Source organism: Mobula birostris, chromosome 12 (assembly GCF_030028105.1).
Source record: "Mobula birostris isolate sMobBir1 chromosome 12, sMobBir1.hap1, whole genome shotgun sequence".
NCBI lineage: Eukaryota > Metazoa > Chordata > Chondrichthyes > Myliobatiformes > Myliobatidae > Mobula > Mobula birostris.
In genome coordinates, this window is record NC_092381.1 from 55942688 (window position 1) to 55962095 (window position 19408).

At 41.2% G+C, this 19408-nt stretch overlaps 1 protein-coding gene across 1 annotated transcript; it reads right to left on the minus strand.

Moving 5' to 3' along the window:
* Positions 1–1687: 1687 nt before the first annotated feature.
* magoh (mago homolog, exon junction complex subunit) lies at positions 1688–18418 on the minus strand. Its single transcript, XM_072273830.1, has 5 exons — positions 18268–18418; positions 11669–11727; positions 11315–11425; positions 5265–5347; positions 1688–2010 (listed from the first exon to the last, which is right to left on the minus strand). The coding sequence occupies exons 1-5, from the start codon at positions 18383–18385 to the stop codon at positions 1911–1913; spliced, it is 471 nt and encodes a 156-aa protein (XP_072129931.1). The 5' UTR covers positions 18386–18418; the 3' UTR covers positions 1688–1910.
* Between the last annotated feature and the right edge of the window lie 990 nt (positions 18419–19408).

Here is a 19408-nt window from a genome sequence, read left to right on the forward strand (position 1 = left end):
AATTGAGTAAAGGCCTAGCGGATTTAATTTCACAAACCCACTATTGCAGGTCGATTTGGTGAAGCTCCACCGAACTCAGACCTGTACACAATATTCTAGCCAAGGCTCCTAATTTGAGCACGATTTAACTGCTCCCAATAAACACTTTTAAAGAATATACCACTTCAATGACAGCACCATGACTTTATCCTGTAAAGCTTCTGGGGGAAACTTCTTTGCTACATTTAAAATATTCCACATAAATGCTTGTTAAAAAGCATGATTGCTAAACATTTGTTGCTAGTGGTATCACATGAAAATTATATAGCATTGTATAGATAGAGGCAAAAAATGATATTATGGTTAAAATCAGAACAGAAATACTTCAGTTGGTGGAAATCCAAACTTAAAAAATCAGAAAATGCTCCAAACACTGAAATCTGGCAGCATCCATGAAAACCCTCCCAACTCTGCTTGCAACTTAATCTTTATATGACATATCTCTGGACCAACAAATTTACTCCCTTTCCACAAATTTTGCCTGATTTGCTGATTGTTTTCAACAATTCCTGTTTTTAAAATCCTAACGACCGGGGCAATAGACTTGAAGTGTTAGATGGCCCACACCTTCCCCTATTGTTACCTACATAGCACTCAGTTTATAATAGGGTGATATTTCTTGGGTCCTTTATTCCTATACATTCTCTATGAGATTCATTTCAAATGAACTAAGTGACACACAAGAACCAAGGTCTGAGCCCAAGTATTCAATGGTGTCGTCAAAGTTTACATGACATTTGTTATGCCTCAAATAATACAGGACTGAAATCACCTTGGCATACCTGAAGCTTCTAAAAAAAAATCCAACTTTCCACTACACCTCATAGCTATAACACTGGGTAGTTTTCAGACCTCAAGAAAATGGTCTGGTGTAATCATACATCCAAATAAACTTTTAATATAGCTACCTTCTCTTGCACATTATCCAAAAATGTGCACAAACTTCCAGAGTAAAATTTTTAAAACAAATGGGAAAATGAACCATGAAAATAATTTAACAAAGCACAGCAATTCCTCGAGTAAACATTGGGCATTAAAAATACTATGGAGGGAAAAAAATTCTTAGAAGTATAAGGTATTGCGGAGATAAATAGAAAAGAAACTAATGAAAATAAGTATTCTTCAAGATTTTAATTATTCCTATCATATTGACAAACATCCAGCCAGAGCAATCATATTCTTTCCGCTGACAGACATTCCTGATGTTGATCCGGTGTTGCTGGTAAGGCAAAGCATCTTCAGTAATGGAAATTCAGGAAGTGGACCCAATCCTTTCAATCAGGAGTATTTTTTAAAAATATAAAAAAACATACAATTGTCTGCAGTTAAAATGATACCCAACCTCTAATCTTGGCTTCATACTATCCTCTAATCACAAAACTGTATAAAGACTCGGGTGGCATGTTTCATAAAAGCTGTTATATACTCCAAAACAGCTTTTTTGTTTTGGATTAACAAAACAAATGCTATCTTCGTTAGTATTTGCTAACAAATGCTTTCTTGATTAATAAAATTATTTAAAGGTCTGGACAAAAATATGTTGGCTTGCCTGCTGAGGTGTCATTGAACCTTTAGAGATACATTATGAAATAGCAATACCGTTTAGTGACTTCTTTAATTCTTTAAAAGTGAACTTCCAGCAGCAAACAAATGTAAATGACATTTATTTTAATATAAAAAGTAATAGTTTATAAAGATGGAATTATTTATATTCACATTAAAAAAAATTACCAAATCCACAATCCACATTAGACAAAGTTAGTTCCTGTAACAAAGAGTCACCCCAAGCCAATTATTACTATCCCTTATTTCCCCAACCACCCACTTCAATCCATCCCTAAATCCATCTTCCTTGTGTGGACATCAAATTCTTAGATGGGCTTGATCTTGAAATGTAGCCCGATGAGACTGAAAACTAGGCATTTCAAGTCCTGTACCAGGTAGTAGAATACTCGAAGACCCTCCGGATCCCTAGAAGTAAACATATATTTTGTTCCATTTAAGAAAAGCATTGCCAGTAGAATAACTTAAAACAAACTAGCAGATTTCTACCTAATGTTCTGTGCAAAGGTAAAATATATCATCTAAATTATCAGTTATTTATTCCATCAGATCACGTCCTCTTCTTTCTTAAAAATACTGACTTATTCTGGAATGCATGAGTGAAGGCACTGACTTCTTTCTCTGCATCTCATTAAAGCCCCCATCCTTCAAATGCTTATTTTAATTTAATCAACTACTTACATGACAAGCCTAAACTTGTCTTAGATGTAGGAGCTTTTTTTTAAGAAGTGGTGTTAATAATGAATTTTCTATAGAATGATGGAGGAGCGATCAATAACAAGCAACCCTACCATTTTGGTTACTGCCCGCCAGAGAAAGCAGGATCTCCAGGAGACCACACATTTTAATTCCACGTCCCATTCCCATTCTGATATGTCTATCCACGGCCTCCTCTACTGTCAAGATGAAGCCACACTCAGGTTGGAGGAACAACACCTTATATTCCGTCTGGGTAGCCTCCAACCTGATGGCATGAACACTGACTTCTCCAACTTCCGCTAATGCCCCACCTCCCCCTTGTACCCCATCCACTATTTATTTATTTATATACACACATTCTTTTTCCTCTCTCTCCTTTTTCTCCCTCTGTCCCTCTCACTACACCCCTTGCCCATCCTCTAGGCTTCCCCCCCTCCCCCTTTTCCTTCTCCCTGGGCCTCCTGTCCCATGATCCTCTCGTATCCCTTTTGCCAATCAACTGTCCAGCTCCTGGCTCCATCCCTCCCCCTCCTGTCTTCTCCTATCATTTCGGATCTCCCCCTCTCCCTCCCACTTCCAAATCTCTTACTAGCTCTTCTTTCAGTTAGTCCTGACGAAGGGTCTTGGCCCAAAACGTCGACTGTACCTCTTCCTAGAGATGCTGCCTGGCCTGTTGCGTTCACCAGCAACTTTTATGTGTGTTGCTTTAAATTCTAGCATTTGCAGACTTCCTCGTGTTTGCATTTTGGTTACTGACTTGTTTTAGAATAGTGGTTCCTAAAGTGGGCAATCCAAGTTTCTCAGGAGGCTGCCAATCAGTAGCAAGGGGAGGGGATTAATTTAAGAAACAAATTACTTTGAACACAAGCTCAATGTTTTCAATCAACATTGGGGTAGGTGAGATTCATTTCCTTTGGAGAGATTGGGTTAAATCGAGCCACAGCAACAATGTGATGACGTAAGCAGCATCACTGGAGAGCAGCAAATCCATTGCCAAAGTTGCATGTGGCAGCAGAAACAGGATTGGTTGGTATTAACATAACCAGGGAAGTTGATGAGGTTATAGACCAGCGCAGGGACAGGAGGGTGAGAGACAGTAAGAGAGGGGAAGGCTGTAATTACATATTAAAGGTATGATTTTGTCACTAAAGGACTCTGAAAAGGAACAGGGGTGACAGGGGTTGTGGGGTACAATCAGAGGCCCCGGTGCAAGAGGCTGTGATGGTTTGCATGCTTCATACAACATTTCAATGCTCATTGCTAAATCTGGAATGCCTCATTCAATTGGAGAAGATCTAATTCTGTCAGCAGTAAGGGAGGTTCTGAGTACGGTTTTGCATAAGTCAACAGCCCAAATAATTAAAGTGATTCTGGTCAATGACAACTCAGTTAAGAGACGAATAGATGGAATATCTGAGAATGGGAAGACACATTGTGCAACGTACCTAGGACAACAGAATTTGCTCTGCAATTGGAAGAGTCAATTTAACAAGGAATGAATCTTTGCTTCTTGGATATGCTCACTTCATTAAAGATGAAGAGTTGCTATTTTCAAGGGGATGTCAAAGGGGACATTCCACACACCAACATTCTTGCTTGTACAACAGATGAAGCACTGATGACAGGAGCCAGCGTGGGGTTATTACTTTCTTGAAAAAAAAAGCTGTACCCAATATATTTACCATTTATGAGGTAATTCACAGAGAACACCTTGCTGCAAAAAAAATCTAAGTAATCAGCCACATAAATCATTAAATACTGTTATCACAGCGGTAAATAAAATCAAGTCCCATGCTTTCAATTCTTAACCATTTTGAGAGCCTTGTATTGAGAATGATAAACAGTTTGAAGGTTTGCTATTGCACACAGAAGTCAGATGGCTCTCAAAAACTGCTGTGATACTTCATGCACACTTGAAACTGATAAAGTTATTTGAAGACTCAAATACTTAATTAAGTAATCAACTTAAGAATATTAGGCATGACATTGTTTATTTGTCAGAATTATTTGCAGAGTATAATTAAATCAACTTTCAACTGCAAGGGAATGATGTGAATCTTATCAAAGTTAAATCAGTCATCTCTGCATTTCTGTCCAAGTTAACCATATTTAAGTGCAACATTAGCCATTGTGATCCTTTCCAATATTTGAGCCGATCTGAGTTGGAAGAGAAAGAAAGATGATGATCTTTAAGTGTACTGTGCCCACCTGGGTGAACTCCATAAAAACAAGTCAGAGAGATTGCAGGATCTTCCAAACTTCAGAATAGGTAATAATCCATTTCTTAACATTTGTAATGAACAATTAACAGGAAGGATGGAAGAAGAATTCATCTTGCTACAAAATAACTGAGCTGAAGCCAAGGTTCAAAAAAATTATATCAAGACTCTTGGTGGCATAAAAAAGACTCTGAACACTATACTACACTGTGGAAAAAGGTCAAGATGTTCTTATTTAGTGAAGAGCAGTTTTAGTGTAGTTGCCCGACTTCTTTAAAAGCAATGAAACAGACTGCAAATTGCTAAACATGGGGATCTGAGACTCCATCTGAGTGACATTCAGTCTGATGATCAGAAGCTGATATCGCTGCACCTAGCTCATCCATCTCATTGAAACATGAAAGAGTAATGAAGTAGTGAATAGTTGGACTAATAATATACACACTCAAATTGTTGATGAAATTTGTTTTTACTTTTCTTTGTAGCTTTAAATAGATTTGAATAATATTTTGAAATTATTTGTCACTGCTTTGAATTTACAGTTCCTATTTTCTTTCAGTGCATCATAAATCAAAATTGTACAGTTTTTTTATGCAATAGTCAGAAAGGGTGTAGGGGGCACTGGGAGTCAAGGAGGCAGTAACCCAAAAAGTTTAGGAACTTCTGTTTCCTCAATAAAGTAATACATTGTTGCCTATACCATTTTTAATAGATTTTCTCCAACCTTATCAAAGATACACTTACTTGGATTGGTTAACATCAATTAAAGAGCCAATCTTAGATGTTGTAAATGAAATATGTTCATCTCCTATTACAATTTCCAGTTCCTGTTATAAACAAAATATGAAAATGGACAATTATTTATGCATGTTTCACAAGATCATTTTAATTGCTAAAGTTGGTTGATGTATTTCATTGGCCACTACAATAGTCACATGCAATCAATCAATATAGAAAAGATGCAGACATAATGGCTTTTTGAAACTGCAGAATTAAAGTGACAGTTGTTGCAACATTAATCCTGTATCCCAGTGCCATTATTACCTAAACTACCTGACTATTGAATTAATCGATATCTGTTTGCACTATATTCTCAAGGAGTCCCTTTCACAGACTCCTTTACTGATAAAAAAAAGTTTTTAAATATTAGATTTCAATATAAGGTTTCAATCATTCCAGTATTTATCTTGTACTGTGACCATCAGAAAAAATACACAATGGAATCAAAATAATAAGCTGCATGAGCAGAATAACTCAATATTAGACCACAAGACATAGGAAGAGAATTAGGCCATTTGACCCACCAAGTCTGCTCTGCCACTCAACCAAGGCTGATTTATTCTCCCTCTCAATTCCATTGTCCTACCTTTTCCCCATAACCATACATGCCCTTATACCTCCACTTTGAATATACCTCATTACTTGACCCCTACAGCCAGTGGCAATGAATTCCAGAGATTCACTACCCTCTGGCTAAGCATTGTGGCTCTATAGTGACAATTTAATATAATCACTCTTACACTTAACTACTGCCTCGCACTACTAGGGAAATTTCAATTTAAACCAGAATCTCAGATCTCTAACCTCAGTTCATATTGTTTCTTGTTATCTTCAATAACTTGAACTGATAGTGCATCTTTAAAAAGTTCCAAATAACTTGGGTAACATAACAAAGCATGCAAGAAACTGGAGAGATGAAGAGAAATGCAGAAGTTTGGGGAACTAATTCCACAGACTATGAATCTTAGTTCAATGATTTGAGGACAAGAAATCACATGCAGACCATCAAAAACAGGTATAAAGAGCAATCTGAAATTGAGGTGAAGCAACAGGATGGGTGCTCTGAGTAGATTTACATTTGTGGTGAGCACATTGTTGTAGTTAAACCTTAAAGTGGCAAAAGAAAAATACTCGCACAGATGGTCTGCAATGCAGTGAAGGTGTTACAGTTTATCACTAAGGAGTCTGACACATAGCATGGAGGTGAATTGTTACTTTCTCTCCCAACAGAAGAACACCAAGGCTAAATGTAGCAATCACACTCAATAACTGATGTTAATAATGAACAAAGACTGTTGAACACATACCTTAATTGCAAATTATGCTATACCTGTACCTCTAGGAAACCATTGATCATGTGCTTTTAAATACCTTGTACACCTATACTGTATGTAGGATCCTTAAGGTTGTCATAGCTGGGGGAGGTAATGGGGATAATCTCCCACTACCTCTACTAGCCAGAGGGTAGTGAATCTCTGGAATTCATTGCCACTGGCTGTAGGGGTCAAGCAATTGGGTATATTCAAAGTGGAGGGTGAAATGCTTCCAATGGTGTGTGACTCAAATAGCCTCTGACTACCAAGTCCAGCTTCAGACTCTCACGTGTGGCTCAGCTACTCAGCATGGTGGAACCGTTACTACTGACCAGAGAAGGGCCAAAAGCAGGTTACTGGCACCTTCAAACCACTCGCTTTAGGCAGATGGGGTTCATCAACTGACGTTAACAGTTCATCTAGAAGGAAATTTCTTACCTCAAACCTCTGTTTCCTTGTGACTATACCCACTCATGAGGAAGGTTTCAGAGTAAATCCTGAGGAAAAATCTGGGGCTGTATTCCTTAAGATAGTCCTACGTTAGTTCAACACTGACTGGCAACTCCTGCAATGCTGCTGATGCGAAACTGAATTTGGTCTCTGTGTCCCTTTGGATTCATCAGCTGCGTGGAAAGGGGGAGCATCCTACATGGGCAACAGCTTGTTCTTCATATGGTACTGCCCTGGCTTGCATATCATGTAGACACTGGTACACAACATCCATGGCTGACCCTAAACAACAGAGGGCCTCTACATCTTTGTATTATTTATGGTGGGACCCACTATAACAATCAAAATTGAGATAATTAAAAGTATGCTTGATATCATATTTAAAATGTTGCCTCTTAGATATAGATATTAATTGTATAAATTTATGTATTATAAAATATCAACAGTGCATTTTTGGTGGAGCCCAAAACATAATTGTTTCAGTTTTACTTATGCTGATTTGGAAATTGTTGACTATCTGTCAGTCAAAGGACAACATCTACATAGAGCAGAAAATCAGCATAAGTGAAGGACAGATGAGGTTGCATGCAACTGATGCATGTCTAAAGGCCAACTTTAAAGCTATTGAGATGGTGTCAGTAGAGGCAAAAATAAATAAGTGAAATTGGAAGGAGAAAACACTGATTCATTATTGTCACACGTATCGAAAAAATTTTGTCCGCATGCCATCCATACTTAAGTAATAAAAAGAAAACAATGCCGAATACAGAATGTAGCGGCTACAGATAAAATGCAGTGCAGGTAACAAACAAAGTGAAAGGGCCACAAAGAGATAAATTGGGAAACCACAAATTCATCTTTGGCATATTCTGTTCACAAATCAAGTAATTGCAGGATAAAAGCAGTCCTTGAGTCTGATAGTACATGGATCGTTGAAGAGTGGGCCAATGTTTAGTGCTAAATGCACAAATCATCATTGCTCTGAGAAGATTTCTGTGCATAAAGGACCTTTCATGATTTCAGTGCATTCCAAAGTGCTCTATGGAAGTTGATGTAGTTTAATGGTTTTACTCATTAAAAAAAAATCAATAATAGAATGCTGTTCGACAAAGCTGCATTAAAGCGTATCATGCAAAAGCTAAAAAAAATTCCAGATTCTGGAACTAAACACAGAAAATATTGAGAATATTTAGTATGCAGGCAGCCTCTGATGAACTGACATTGATATGGGATAGTAACACAAAGCAGATGCTGCCTGGCATGCCGTTTTTATTTAACATAGTTCGTGTCTGATAAATTGACTAGTGGTGCATTTACAGCAATGCAGTCATCAATTATTTTTTCATATTTGGTTAGTTTTTAGGGAAGGAATAGAACATAGAATAGTACAGCACAGTACAGGCCCTTCAGCCCACAATGTGTGCCCACCCTCAAACCCTTCTCCCATATAACCCCCCACCTAAAATTCCTCCTCACGACTCTTAAATTCTATCCCTCGAATGATGAAAGCTAACACCCCATAAGCTTTCTTAACTACTCTATCTACCTGTGAAGCAACTTTCAGGGATCTGTGCACATGTACCCCCAGATCCCTCTGCTCCTCCACACTACCATGTATCCTGCCATTTACTTTATACTCTGTCTTGGAGTTTGTCCTTCCAAAGTGTACCACCTCACACTTCTCCGGGTCGAACTCCATCTGCCACTTCCCAGCCTACTTCCGCATCCTATCAATCTCTCTCTACAATCTTCAACAATCCTCTACACTAGCTACACCACCACCAACCTTTGTGTCATCTGCAAACTTGCCAACCCACCCTTCTACCCCCACATCCAGGTAGTTAATAAAAATCATGAAAAGTAGAGGTCCCAGAACCGATCCTTGTGGGACAGCACTAGTCACAACCCTCCAATCTGAATGTACTCCCTCCACCACCACCCTCTGCCTTCTGCAGGCAAGCCAATTCTGAATCCACCTGGCCAAACTTCCCTGGATCCCATGCCATCTGACTTTCTGAATAAGCCTACCGTGTGGAACCTTGTCAAATGCCTGACTAAAATCCATGTAGATCACATACACTGCACTACACTCATCTATATGCCTGGTCACCTCCTCAAAGAACTCTATCAGGCTTGTTAGACAGGATCTGTCCTTCACAAAGCCATGCTGACTGTCCCTGATCAGACCATGGTTCTCTAAATGCCCACAGATCCTATCTATAAGAATCTTTTCCAACAGCTTTCCCACCACAGACGTAAGGCTCACTGGTCTATAATTACCTGGACTATCCCTACTACCTTTTTTGAACAAGGGGACAACATTCGCCTCCCTCCAATCCTCCGATGCCATTCCCGTGGACAACGAAGACATAAAGATCCTAGCCAGAGGCTCAGCAATCTCTTCCCATCTTGTGGAGCAGCCTGGGGAATATTCCGTCAGGCCCCGGGGACTTATCTGTCCTAATGTATTTTAACAACTCCAACACCTCCTCTTTCTTAATATCAACATGCTCCAGAACATCAACCTTACTCATATTGTCCTCACCGCCATCAAGTTCCTTCTCATTGCTGAATACCGAAGAGAAGTATTCATTGATGACCTCGCTCACTTCCACAGCCTCCAGGCACATCTTCCCACACTTATCTCTATGCGGTCCTACCTTCACTCCTGTAATCCTTTTGTTCTTCACATAATTGAAGAATGCCTTGGTGTTTTCCTTTACCCTACTCGCTAAGGCCTTCTCATGCCCCCTTCTTGCTCTCCTCAGCTCCTTACGCTCCTTTCTTGCTACCCTATATTCCTCAATAGACCCATCTGATCCTTGCTTCCTAAACCTCATGTATGCTGCCTTCTTCCACCTGACTAGATTTTCCACTTCACTTGTCACCAATGGTTCCTCCACCCTACCATTCTTGATCTTCCTCACCAGGACAAATTTATCCCTAACACCCTGCAAGAGATCCCTAAACATCCACCACATGTCCATAGTACATTTCCCTACAAAATCATCATCCCAATTCACACCTGCAAGTTCGAGCCTTATAGCCTCATAATTTGCCCTACCCCAATTAAAAATTTTCCAGTCCTCTCTCCTTTTCCATAATAATGCTAAAGGCCAAGGAGCGTTGGTCACTGTCCCCCAGATGCTCACCTACTGAGACATCTGTGACCTGACCCGGTTCATTACCTAATACTAGATCTAGTATGGCATTCCCCCTAGTCGGCCTGTCAACATACTGTGACAGGAATCCGTCCGGACACACTTAACAAACTCTGCCCTGTCTAAACCATTGGAACTAATCAGGTGCCAATCAATAGTCATAGTCATACTTTATTAATCCCGGGGGAAATTGGTTTTCGTTACAGTTGCTCCATAAATAATAAATAGTAATAGAACCATAAATAGTTAAATAGTAATATGTAAATTATGCCAGTAAATTATGAAATAAGTCCAGGACCAGCCTATTGGCTCAGGGTGTCTGACCCTCCAAGGGAGGAGTTGTAAAGTTTGATGGCCACAGGCAGGAATGACTTCCTATGACGCTCAGTGCTGCATCTCGGTGGAATGAGTCTCTGGCTGAATGTACTCCTGTGCCCACCAAGTACATTATGTAGTGGATGGGAAACATTGACCAAGATGGCATGCAACTTAGACAGCATCCTCTTTTCAGACACCACCGTGAAAGAGTCCAGTTCCATCCCCACAACATCACGGGCCTTAAAAATGAGTTTGTTGATTCTGTTGGTGTCTGCCACCCTCAGCCTGCTGCCCCAGCACACAACAGCAAACATGATAGCACTGGCCAATATTAGGGAAGTTAAAGTCATCCATGATAACAACCCTGTTATTTTTGCACCTTTCCAAAATCTGCCTCCCAATCTGCTCCCTGGTATCTCTGCTGCTACCAGGGGGCCTATAGAATATTCCCAATAGAGTAACTGCTCCCTTCCTTTTCCTGACTTCCACCCATACTGACTCAAAAGAGGATCCTGCTACATTACCCACCCTTTCTGTAGCTGTAACAGTATCCCTGACCAGTAATGCCACCCCTCCTCCCCTTCCCCCACTCTCTATCCCTTTTAAAGCACTGAAATCCAGGAATATTGAATCTACATAAAAAATCCCAGGTCCAATTTACATGCTAGATTTGATCAGTTTATTGAGCTTATGCAAACAGAAAAGCATCATATTTTCATAACGGTTGTCAAGCAGATTTTTTTGATAGCATAAAAAAGGGAAAGGTACTGACCTGTCGCCCTACTCGATCGGGTGGAGGCCACAAAGCATCATCTTCTTTTGTGATTTCACTATCTTCTATGATTCGCTTCAGCTCTTCCATTACACTTTTATGGACATATGCCTATCAAAATAAGAATTATATGAACAGTTATCAGAATTATCAGAACACAGTAATATATGTATTAAAATGCATATCACAAGAAAATAAATTCTAAAACTTTCAAAATTACTTTTCATCAAATTTAAGTTAAATCTATCTCAGAAAAAAATTACAATTTTACTATCTAAATAACTAGTTCAGAATTCAACTGCCACAAATTATGGATTTTCTCCAACTCAAAAGACAAGTTTTAAATATACTTACTTCTTTTCTAATCATAACATCATTTTTGTAATTGCTGTTGTTTGCATATCTGAGTTTACCTGTCAGAAAACATACATATTTTATTATTCCCCAGAGGTCATTAAAACTATAATTCACATCTTAAATCATTTACATTTCTCTGATTACTATTAACGCACATCCTCTATATTGAAGTGCATTCCTAAGTTACCAACATTGTAAGTTTAAACATAAAGAACAGACAACACACAAGATGCTGCAGATACTGGAAATTCAGGGTAACACACACAAAACGCTGGGGGAGCTCAGCATGTCAGGCAACACCTATGGAAATGAATACACAGTCAATGTCTCAGACTCCTGAAAAGGTAGTGGGGGAGCGGAAGGAGTACAAGCTGGCAGATGATAGTTGAAGCCAGCTGAGGGGAAAGTAGGTGGGTGGGGAGGAGGGATGAAATGAGAAGCTGGCAGTTGATACCAGTTACCAGAAGTTATAGAAAGCAATGTTCATCCCATCAAGTTGAAGGCTACCCATACAAACTTTGAGGTGTTGCTCTGCCAACCAGACAGTGGTCTCTAACTTCTGGTAATTTCTTCCCCCATCTCTGTTTTGCCATTCCACATTCTGGCTCCCCTCTCAGCCCTTCTCTGCTCCTCGCCTATCACCTCCCTCACATATCCCTCCACCTTCCCTTTCTCCCATGGGCCACTGGTCCAGCATTTTGGGTGTGTTACTCTGTACTTCTAGCAGCTGCAGAATCTTCTTTGTTGTCTGTTCTCTTATATTTAAATTTCTCCCATATCCTATCAGATTCCATCTTGTTCGGCCCTTCACCTGTTCCACCTGCCACATCCCAGCTTCTTTCTTATACCGCTCTTCCTCCCACCCTCCTTCCCCTCACCTGGCTTCACCTATCACCTACCAACTTGTACCACTTCCTCCCCCCCCTCACCTTCTTATTTGGGCTTCATCCCCATCCTGATAAAGAAAAAAGAATATTGTGTCTGTAATATATTGAATTTAAAATGTATTAACCTAAACACTGTAGCTATCACTTGAAAAAAATGAAAATAGTTGATGCAGTTAACTGCAGTTGCAATAAAGCCCTGAAATGTCGATCCTTCTCCCCAGCATCAATCTCCCTCCCATCAGTTTCAGCTCTATGCCTGAAGGGCAACACTCCTCCTTGCTGCATATTTTAAAAACAGAATATCTATTCACAAGTTTGGTTCCAAGGTTGTCAAGCCAAGGAGTGGTAGTGGGGACAAGCTCACACTACTTAAAAGTGATCCTCACGGCATGCGCCTCAAATAGCCTCTGACAACCAAGTCCTACTCCTGGCCTTCTCGTGTGGCTTAGCCTCTAAACCTGGCGGAGCTGTTTCTACTGACAGGAGAAGGGGCAAAGGCGGGTCCTGGCGCCTTAAAACCAATGCTTCGGGTAGATGGAGCTCGTCAGCCTCGGAAGGTAATCCATCTAAGAGAGGGGAAACTCTGATTTCAAACCACCGCTGCCTTGCAGCCATACCCACTCATAGGAAAGGCTTCGGGAGTAAACCTGAGGACAAATCCGGAGCTGGAGTCCCTAAGGCAGTCCGACGTAGCTTTCAACCTCGCTCTGGCAACTCCAGCGACGACACTGGTGCCAAGCTGTATCAGCCCTTGCCCTTCCCTTGGACAACATCGGTGTCGTGGAGAGGGGAGACTTGCTGTATGGGCAACTGCCAGTCTTCCATACAACCTTGCCCAGGCCTGCGCCCTGGAGAGGACACTCCAGCATTGCCTCACAACACAGACTGAAGCAAGACTTTCCAGGCGCAGATCTGTGGTCTCGCACGACTAACGGATGCCACCAATTCACAAGTTCGCATTAAATTACTCAAAAAAATGTTCAACAGCAAATTTACTGATTGTCACTCTCTGCCATGAATGGTCCCATGCCCAGCTGCAAAAGGAGGAAGGTTGGCATGTGGCTAGCAACCCCATCCTGTAAAAAACACAGCGCCACAGAAACACCAACAGAAGCCTCATCCCTGGGAGAGTAAGTATTTTATCAAGAAGATGGCTCACACCTAGGATAATATGAAAGACTGTCCCAGGACAGAGGGCTCTGGCGAGTTGCTGTCAGCAGCCTATGCCCCAGTAAGGGTGATGGGCTTTAGTACATATGCCCATTTTCAGTCGTTATTCACCAAAGCTTCAATTCCAAACAATAGTCTTTCAAAAAGTTATCAGAGAAAACCCCTTTACACCACTGAAATAACCCAGACAATGACCACCCATCTTCTTCACTTCAATGGTCATTTCTTTAAAAGGAAGGTAAAAGCTGAATTCAGAACTGATAATTTTTGTAATTTTGTGTTTTACTATTTATTGTTATGTTTATTATTTAGTGTTTCGTTTGTTATGTTATGATTGCACTGCTCCTGGGAAACGCTGTCTCATTCTGCCCTGCAGAGCTGATGTACGGTTAGAATGACAATAAAGTTTTTTTGAATCTTTGAATCTTGAATCTTGAAAAATTGTGAGAGCAAGGAAAGATGAATTCGATCTCAGATTTTGACACAAGTATAAGCACAGCTACAAGGCAGTGGATCTGAGGAGCCACAAGTACCCAATGTCTTACACCACTTATATACTTTAGAAATCTTCCTCAGCTTGGAACAAAAAGCAACATTCTGACTACTGATCCACATTCAAGTTCAAGTTTGCCATCTGACTGTATCCAAACAAAACAACGTTCCTCTGGACCATGGGGCACCCACAAAACATGCATCACACACAGCACATAGAATATAGAAATCTATAGCACATTATAGGCCCTTCGGCCCACAATGTAGCCTACTCGAGAAACTGCCTAGAATTACCCTACTGCAGAGCCCTCTGTTTTTCTAAGATCCATGTACCCATCTAAGAATCCTTTAAAAGACCGTATTGTATCCGCCTCTAGACCATCACCAGCGATGCATTCCACACACCCACCTCTCTATCTAGAAAAACTTATCCCTGACATCCCCCGTACCTATTTCTCAGCACCTTAAAACAGGGGTCCCCAACCTTTTTCGCACTGCGGACTGGTTTAATATTGACAATATTCTTGCGGACCAGCCGACTTGGGGGGGGGGGGGGGGGGCGGTAGGGTTGCCAACGGACAAGAGTAGCAGTCAAATACGTTGAGTTTACCCCAAGAAAGACTACAATGACCATGAAGCCTTGTGCGGGCACCAGTGCGCACCCCTACCAATTTTTTTTCTCCCTCTCTCCCTTCTACAAATTGTTTTCGGCGATTCTGTTCCGGCGGGGTGGGGGGTGTTAATCACAACCGGAATATAGGTGATAAGTGGCTAATACACTCAATTTCGTTTCTAAAAGGGTTTTTCTAACGAATTTAATATTAAACACAGCGCATATTTTCCACGCATGAATATAGTGATAAGTCAATTATCAGGGGAGGACAGGGGAGCTTCAAGTAAGTGTTGAACGAACTTCCAGTAGAAGTGGCAGAAGCAAGTTCGATATTATCATTTAAAGAAAAATTGGATAGGTATATGGACAGGAAAGGAATGGAGGGTTATGGGCTGAGTGCAGGTCGGTGGGACTAGGTGAGAGTAGCATTCGGCACGGACTAGAAGGACAGAGATGGCCTGTTTCCGTGCTGTAATTATTATATGGTTATATAAGTAAGTCAATAGCATCATAACATTTTAAGTAACGTTTGGATATTAAACACACAGCACATATTTTCTCCGTATGAACATATAAAATCATTACAACACACCAATATCACTGAATCAGTGGGAGCCCTGGGCTTGTTTCCCTGCAACAAGACGGTCCTATCGAGGGGTGATGGGAGACAGCGAATCTCGAAGGGGGGTCCTTATGTCCAGTCTATTCCACAATTTAGTTTTCGTTGCATTCAATGCAGAAAACTCCGTTTCGCAGAAAAATGTTGGAAATGAAAGCTACATTTTCAGTGCTTTCGTGGCTATCTCAGGATATTTAGCATTGACTTTGATCCAGAATGCCAGCAGAGATGTTATGTCAAACATACTTCTCAGCCGGCCGTCATTTGCAAGCTCGAGAAGTTGATCTCCTTCCCGCGCTGACATGGATGACTCGTGCGTAATGACCTCACGTGCGTTCAAATTCAATAGTGCATGACAGGGAATGAGGAAAGGTGCAGCTGAGTCATATCACCAAATCATATCGTTTCCTCACGGCCCAGTAGCACATGCTTTGCGGCCTGGTACCAGTCCGTGGCCCAGTGGTTGGGGACTGCTGCCTTAAAACAATGCCCCCTCGTGTTAGCCATTTCATCCCTGAGAAAAAGCCTCTGGCTATCCACACTATGTCTCTCATTATGAAACAAAATATTATACTAAAAGTAAATTAATAAAATATAATTCAAAATGCATGTAGTACAGTGTAGCACTAGTAAACAGTATGGTAAACAGCTCACTGTCCTAGTGGTGGCAGGTTATGCAGGGTATTCATTAGTCTCACAGCCTGAGGGAAGAAGCTGTTACCCAGTCTGGCAGATGTGGTAGAGGTCAGCTGTATCTCCTTCCTGACAGCAGTAGGTCAAAGAGATTGTGGTATGGGTCCTCAACAATACTTTGGGCAATCCTCCCAATAAATGTCACAAATGGGGGGGGGGGGGGGGGGAGTTGAGGAGAAGACCTTTATTATCCTCTCGCCAGTTTTTACTGTCCTCTGTAGGCCTTGCAGCTTCCGTACCATTTACATAACAAACATCCCCTCCAAAAAAAAAAGTTTAGATGGAAAAGAAACAGGAGCTTTTCTAGCTGACCTTCCCTGAAGGCTTTGCAAAATAATTCAAGTTTTCAGCCTGGTAATATTGTTGCATCTTGAAAAGTTGCACATTCTAAACAACTTCAAGATTTTCTACCTTCCTTTTGCAGCAGTCAGTGCAGGAAAACCAAGGCATTGCCAACACATTGATAAGAGAAAGTAAGATCCAAGTTGAGGATGAAATATAAAAGCAGAGTTAAAGCTTCAAAGGTTGGCGAGATAATTGTAATATCCTAGAGGCTTAAAAAAAGACAAATATTGAGTTTGTCTATAGGGAAGAAAATAAAGGGTCTGAAGGGCAAGAAACTTCCAAGACCTAATAGCCCACATCCTGGACTTTAAGATGACCACTAAAGAGAGATTGGCCATTGTTTATGTTCAATGGGACCCAGATCTGACTGTACACTTATCAATGAAAACCAAAATGCACGGCCAGGAAGTAATGAAGACAAATATGTTATCCTTTATTATGAGAGGACTTGAAAATAGAACCAAGGAAGTCCTATTGTAACTGTAGAGGACCTTGACAGGACTACTATGTACAACTCCTTATCCAAGGATGCACTTGTCATTGAAAACATACAACAGAGATTCACTAGACTGGTTTACCAGATGAGGAGTCTAGAACTGCACACTCTACAACAGGGGTCCTCAACCTTTTTTATACCATGGACCAGAACCATTAAGCAAGGAATCTGTGGATTCCAGGTTGGACACCCCTACACTAGAAGTTCATACAAAAGTCTGAAAGGGCATAACATTCTACATGTAGGGAGTTCATTTCCCCAGGCTGTGGAGTTTGGGGTTCCGGGGGGGGGGGGGGACAGTGGAAGCAATAAAGTGGAAAAAAAGGAGTGGAATTGAAATTGAAGCAAGTATGGGAACATTGAACAAAATTACCCAGTGCGGTCCCTTTGGCCCAAAATGTTGTGCCGACCTTTTAACCTACTCCAGGATCATTCTAACACTTCCCTCCCACATAGGCACATGGATAAAGGAGAAATGGATGGCTATCTTTGTTCTACTGTGAATGTCTGCAAGAAAATGAATCCCGGGGTAGTATATGGTGACATATACGTACTTTAATAAATTTACTTCGAAATAAGTTACTTAAATATCCCAATATCCCTAATGTATCTGACTCTACCACCACCTGTCTAACCAGAGTTTTAAAGAGATGCAACATCACCTTGAACTCAGTCTTCCAACTAATCACACCATCAACTTGCATGCCAGCTTTTGAGAGGTCTATGGACGTGGAAGCCAAGAACCCTCCATTCATCCACACTATTAAGAATCCTGCCATTAATCCTGTACTCCTTCAAGTTCGACCTTCTAAAGTGTATCACTTGACACTTTCCTGCATTGAAATCCATCTGCCACCTCTCAGCACAGCTCTGCGTCCTATCAATATCCCGTTGTAAACTACACCACCAATCTCCATGTCCTCTGCAAACTTTACCACCCCTGCACTTGCTTATCCAAGTAGGAAGGTAAAACACTAGTATGGATCAACTGGGCCTAAGGATCTGTTCTCGTGCTGTACGCCTGCCTCGGTGGAAACCCTCAGGAGAGCGGAGGGGGATGGACCAAGGCCGCTCTGGAGGGTGACCTGACCCACGCTGGGACGCCGACTGTTTACTCCTTTCCAGGTCTGCTGAATTCCTCCAGTATTTTGTGTGAGAGGCTCAGAAGCGGTCTGCCTGACCAGGCGGCTGCACGGCGGGGCAGGCCGGGACAGGCCAGGCCTGTCACTCACACCGGCCCCCACTTCACCCCACCGTACGCCACCTCTAGGCACGACTTACCATCCGGCCTGAACTCAAACTCCAAAAACTCGTGGCCGAATTTTCCCTTGTGCCCCACATAATAACGAAGATAGAAATCACTCGACATGCCGCCTTCGCTGAGGCCGCCCCGCCGCATCGGACGCCGCCAATTGTCACAGCTACGCTGAATGTTGCGTCACACGCACGAAAACGTCATATGTCAATCATATATGGGGCGTGAGGAGTTCTCTGGGAGTAGGTTGTAAAGGGATGTTTAGTTTCTTGAAGATAGAACTGGGTTTAAGAAGTTTTCTTTCTAATGAAATGTGTTTTTTTTCAGTAAAGTATCGCTGATATATGCCTACAGCAATCAACTTGCACACAACATTTCCTCATAACCCCAATGTGCAAATGACCCACTAATGTATTGGAGGAACGATGAAGGCTTGCCAGAGCCCTGTATTCACTGCTGTTCTCTTCAGAGAACTTGGGGGCCAAAAAGTTTGTAAAGCTACTGTAGCATCAGAATTTTTTTTAAAAAGCATCTTGAACTGTTCTGTTGTAGCATATCATATACATTATCTTTTTCCTTCTGCTAAGGAAGTTGTAGCATATCATATACATTATCTTTTTCCTTCTGCACAGTTAGTGGAGATGAATTTGAATCCAGAACTTCAGCTCTGAAATGTTGGAGGAATTCAGTCATAAACATGGAAAGAGCCCCTTCAGCTCACCAAGTCTGGCCATTGTGCATCCATTTTTGCTAATTAAAATGAGTATGCAATGAATAAATTAAATACATTATCACATTTTATTTTCCCCACATTTCCCAACAATTCCACCCTGCTCCTTCCGGATTCTATCACTCACCTGCACACAAGGGGCAATTTACAGTGGCCTATTAGCTTTCACCTGGAAAGTGGGTGGGAACTGGAGCACCTGTACTACAATCACGTCAATGGTCCTTGTCTTACCACCTGTTCATCACACATATGTATTTAACAATAATAATTATTACATACTGTTAATATAATGTGTGCAGGGTAACAAAAGCAGCACAGCAGCATCGGGAGAATACCTGAATCAGCTGCTGAACAGCAAACAATGGCACGTGTTCAGCCTCCACCTACAATGTTGTGTCTTGATTAAAAAGGTTGCAGTACATTGTATTTGTAGTTTG

Excerpts from the sequence above, each read along its gene's own strand:
- magoh (XM_072273830.1), bottom strand. The coding sequence starts at position 18,385 with ATGCGGCGGGGCGGCCTCAGCGAAGGCGGCATGTCGAGTGATTTCTAT. Across the intron at positions 11,728-18,267 it reads GTTTGAGTTCAGGCCGGATG|GTAAACTCAGATATGCAAAC; the intron begins GTAAGTCGTGCC and ends GTTTTCTGACAG. Across the intron at positions 2,011-5,264 it reads ATTGATGTTAACCAATCCAA|GGATCCGGAGGGTCTTCGAG; the intron begins GTAAGTGTATCT and ends GTTTACTTCTAG.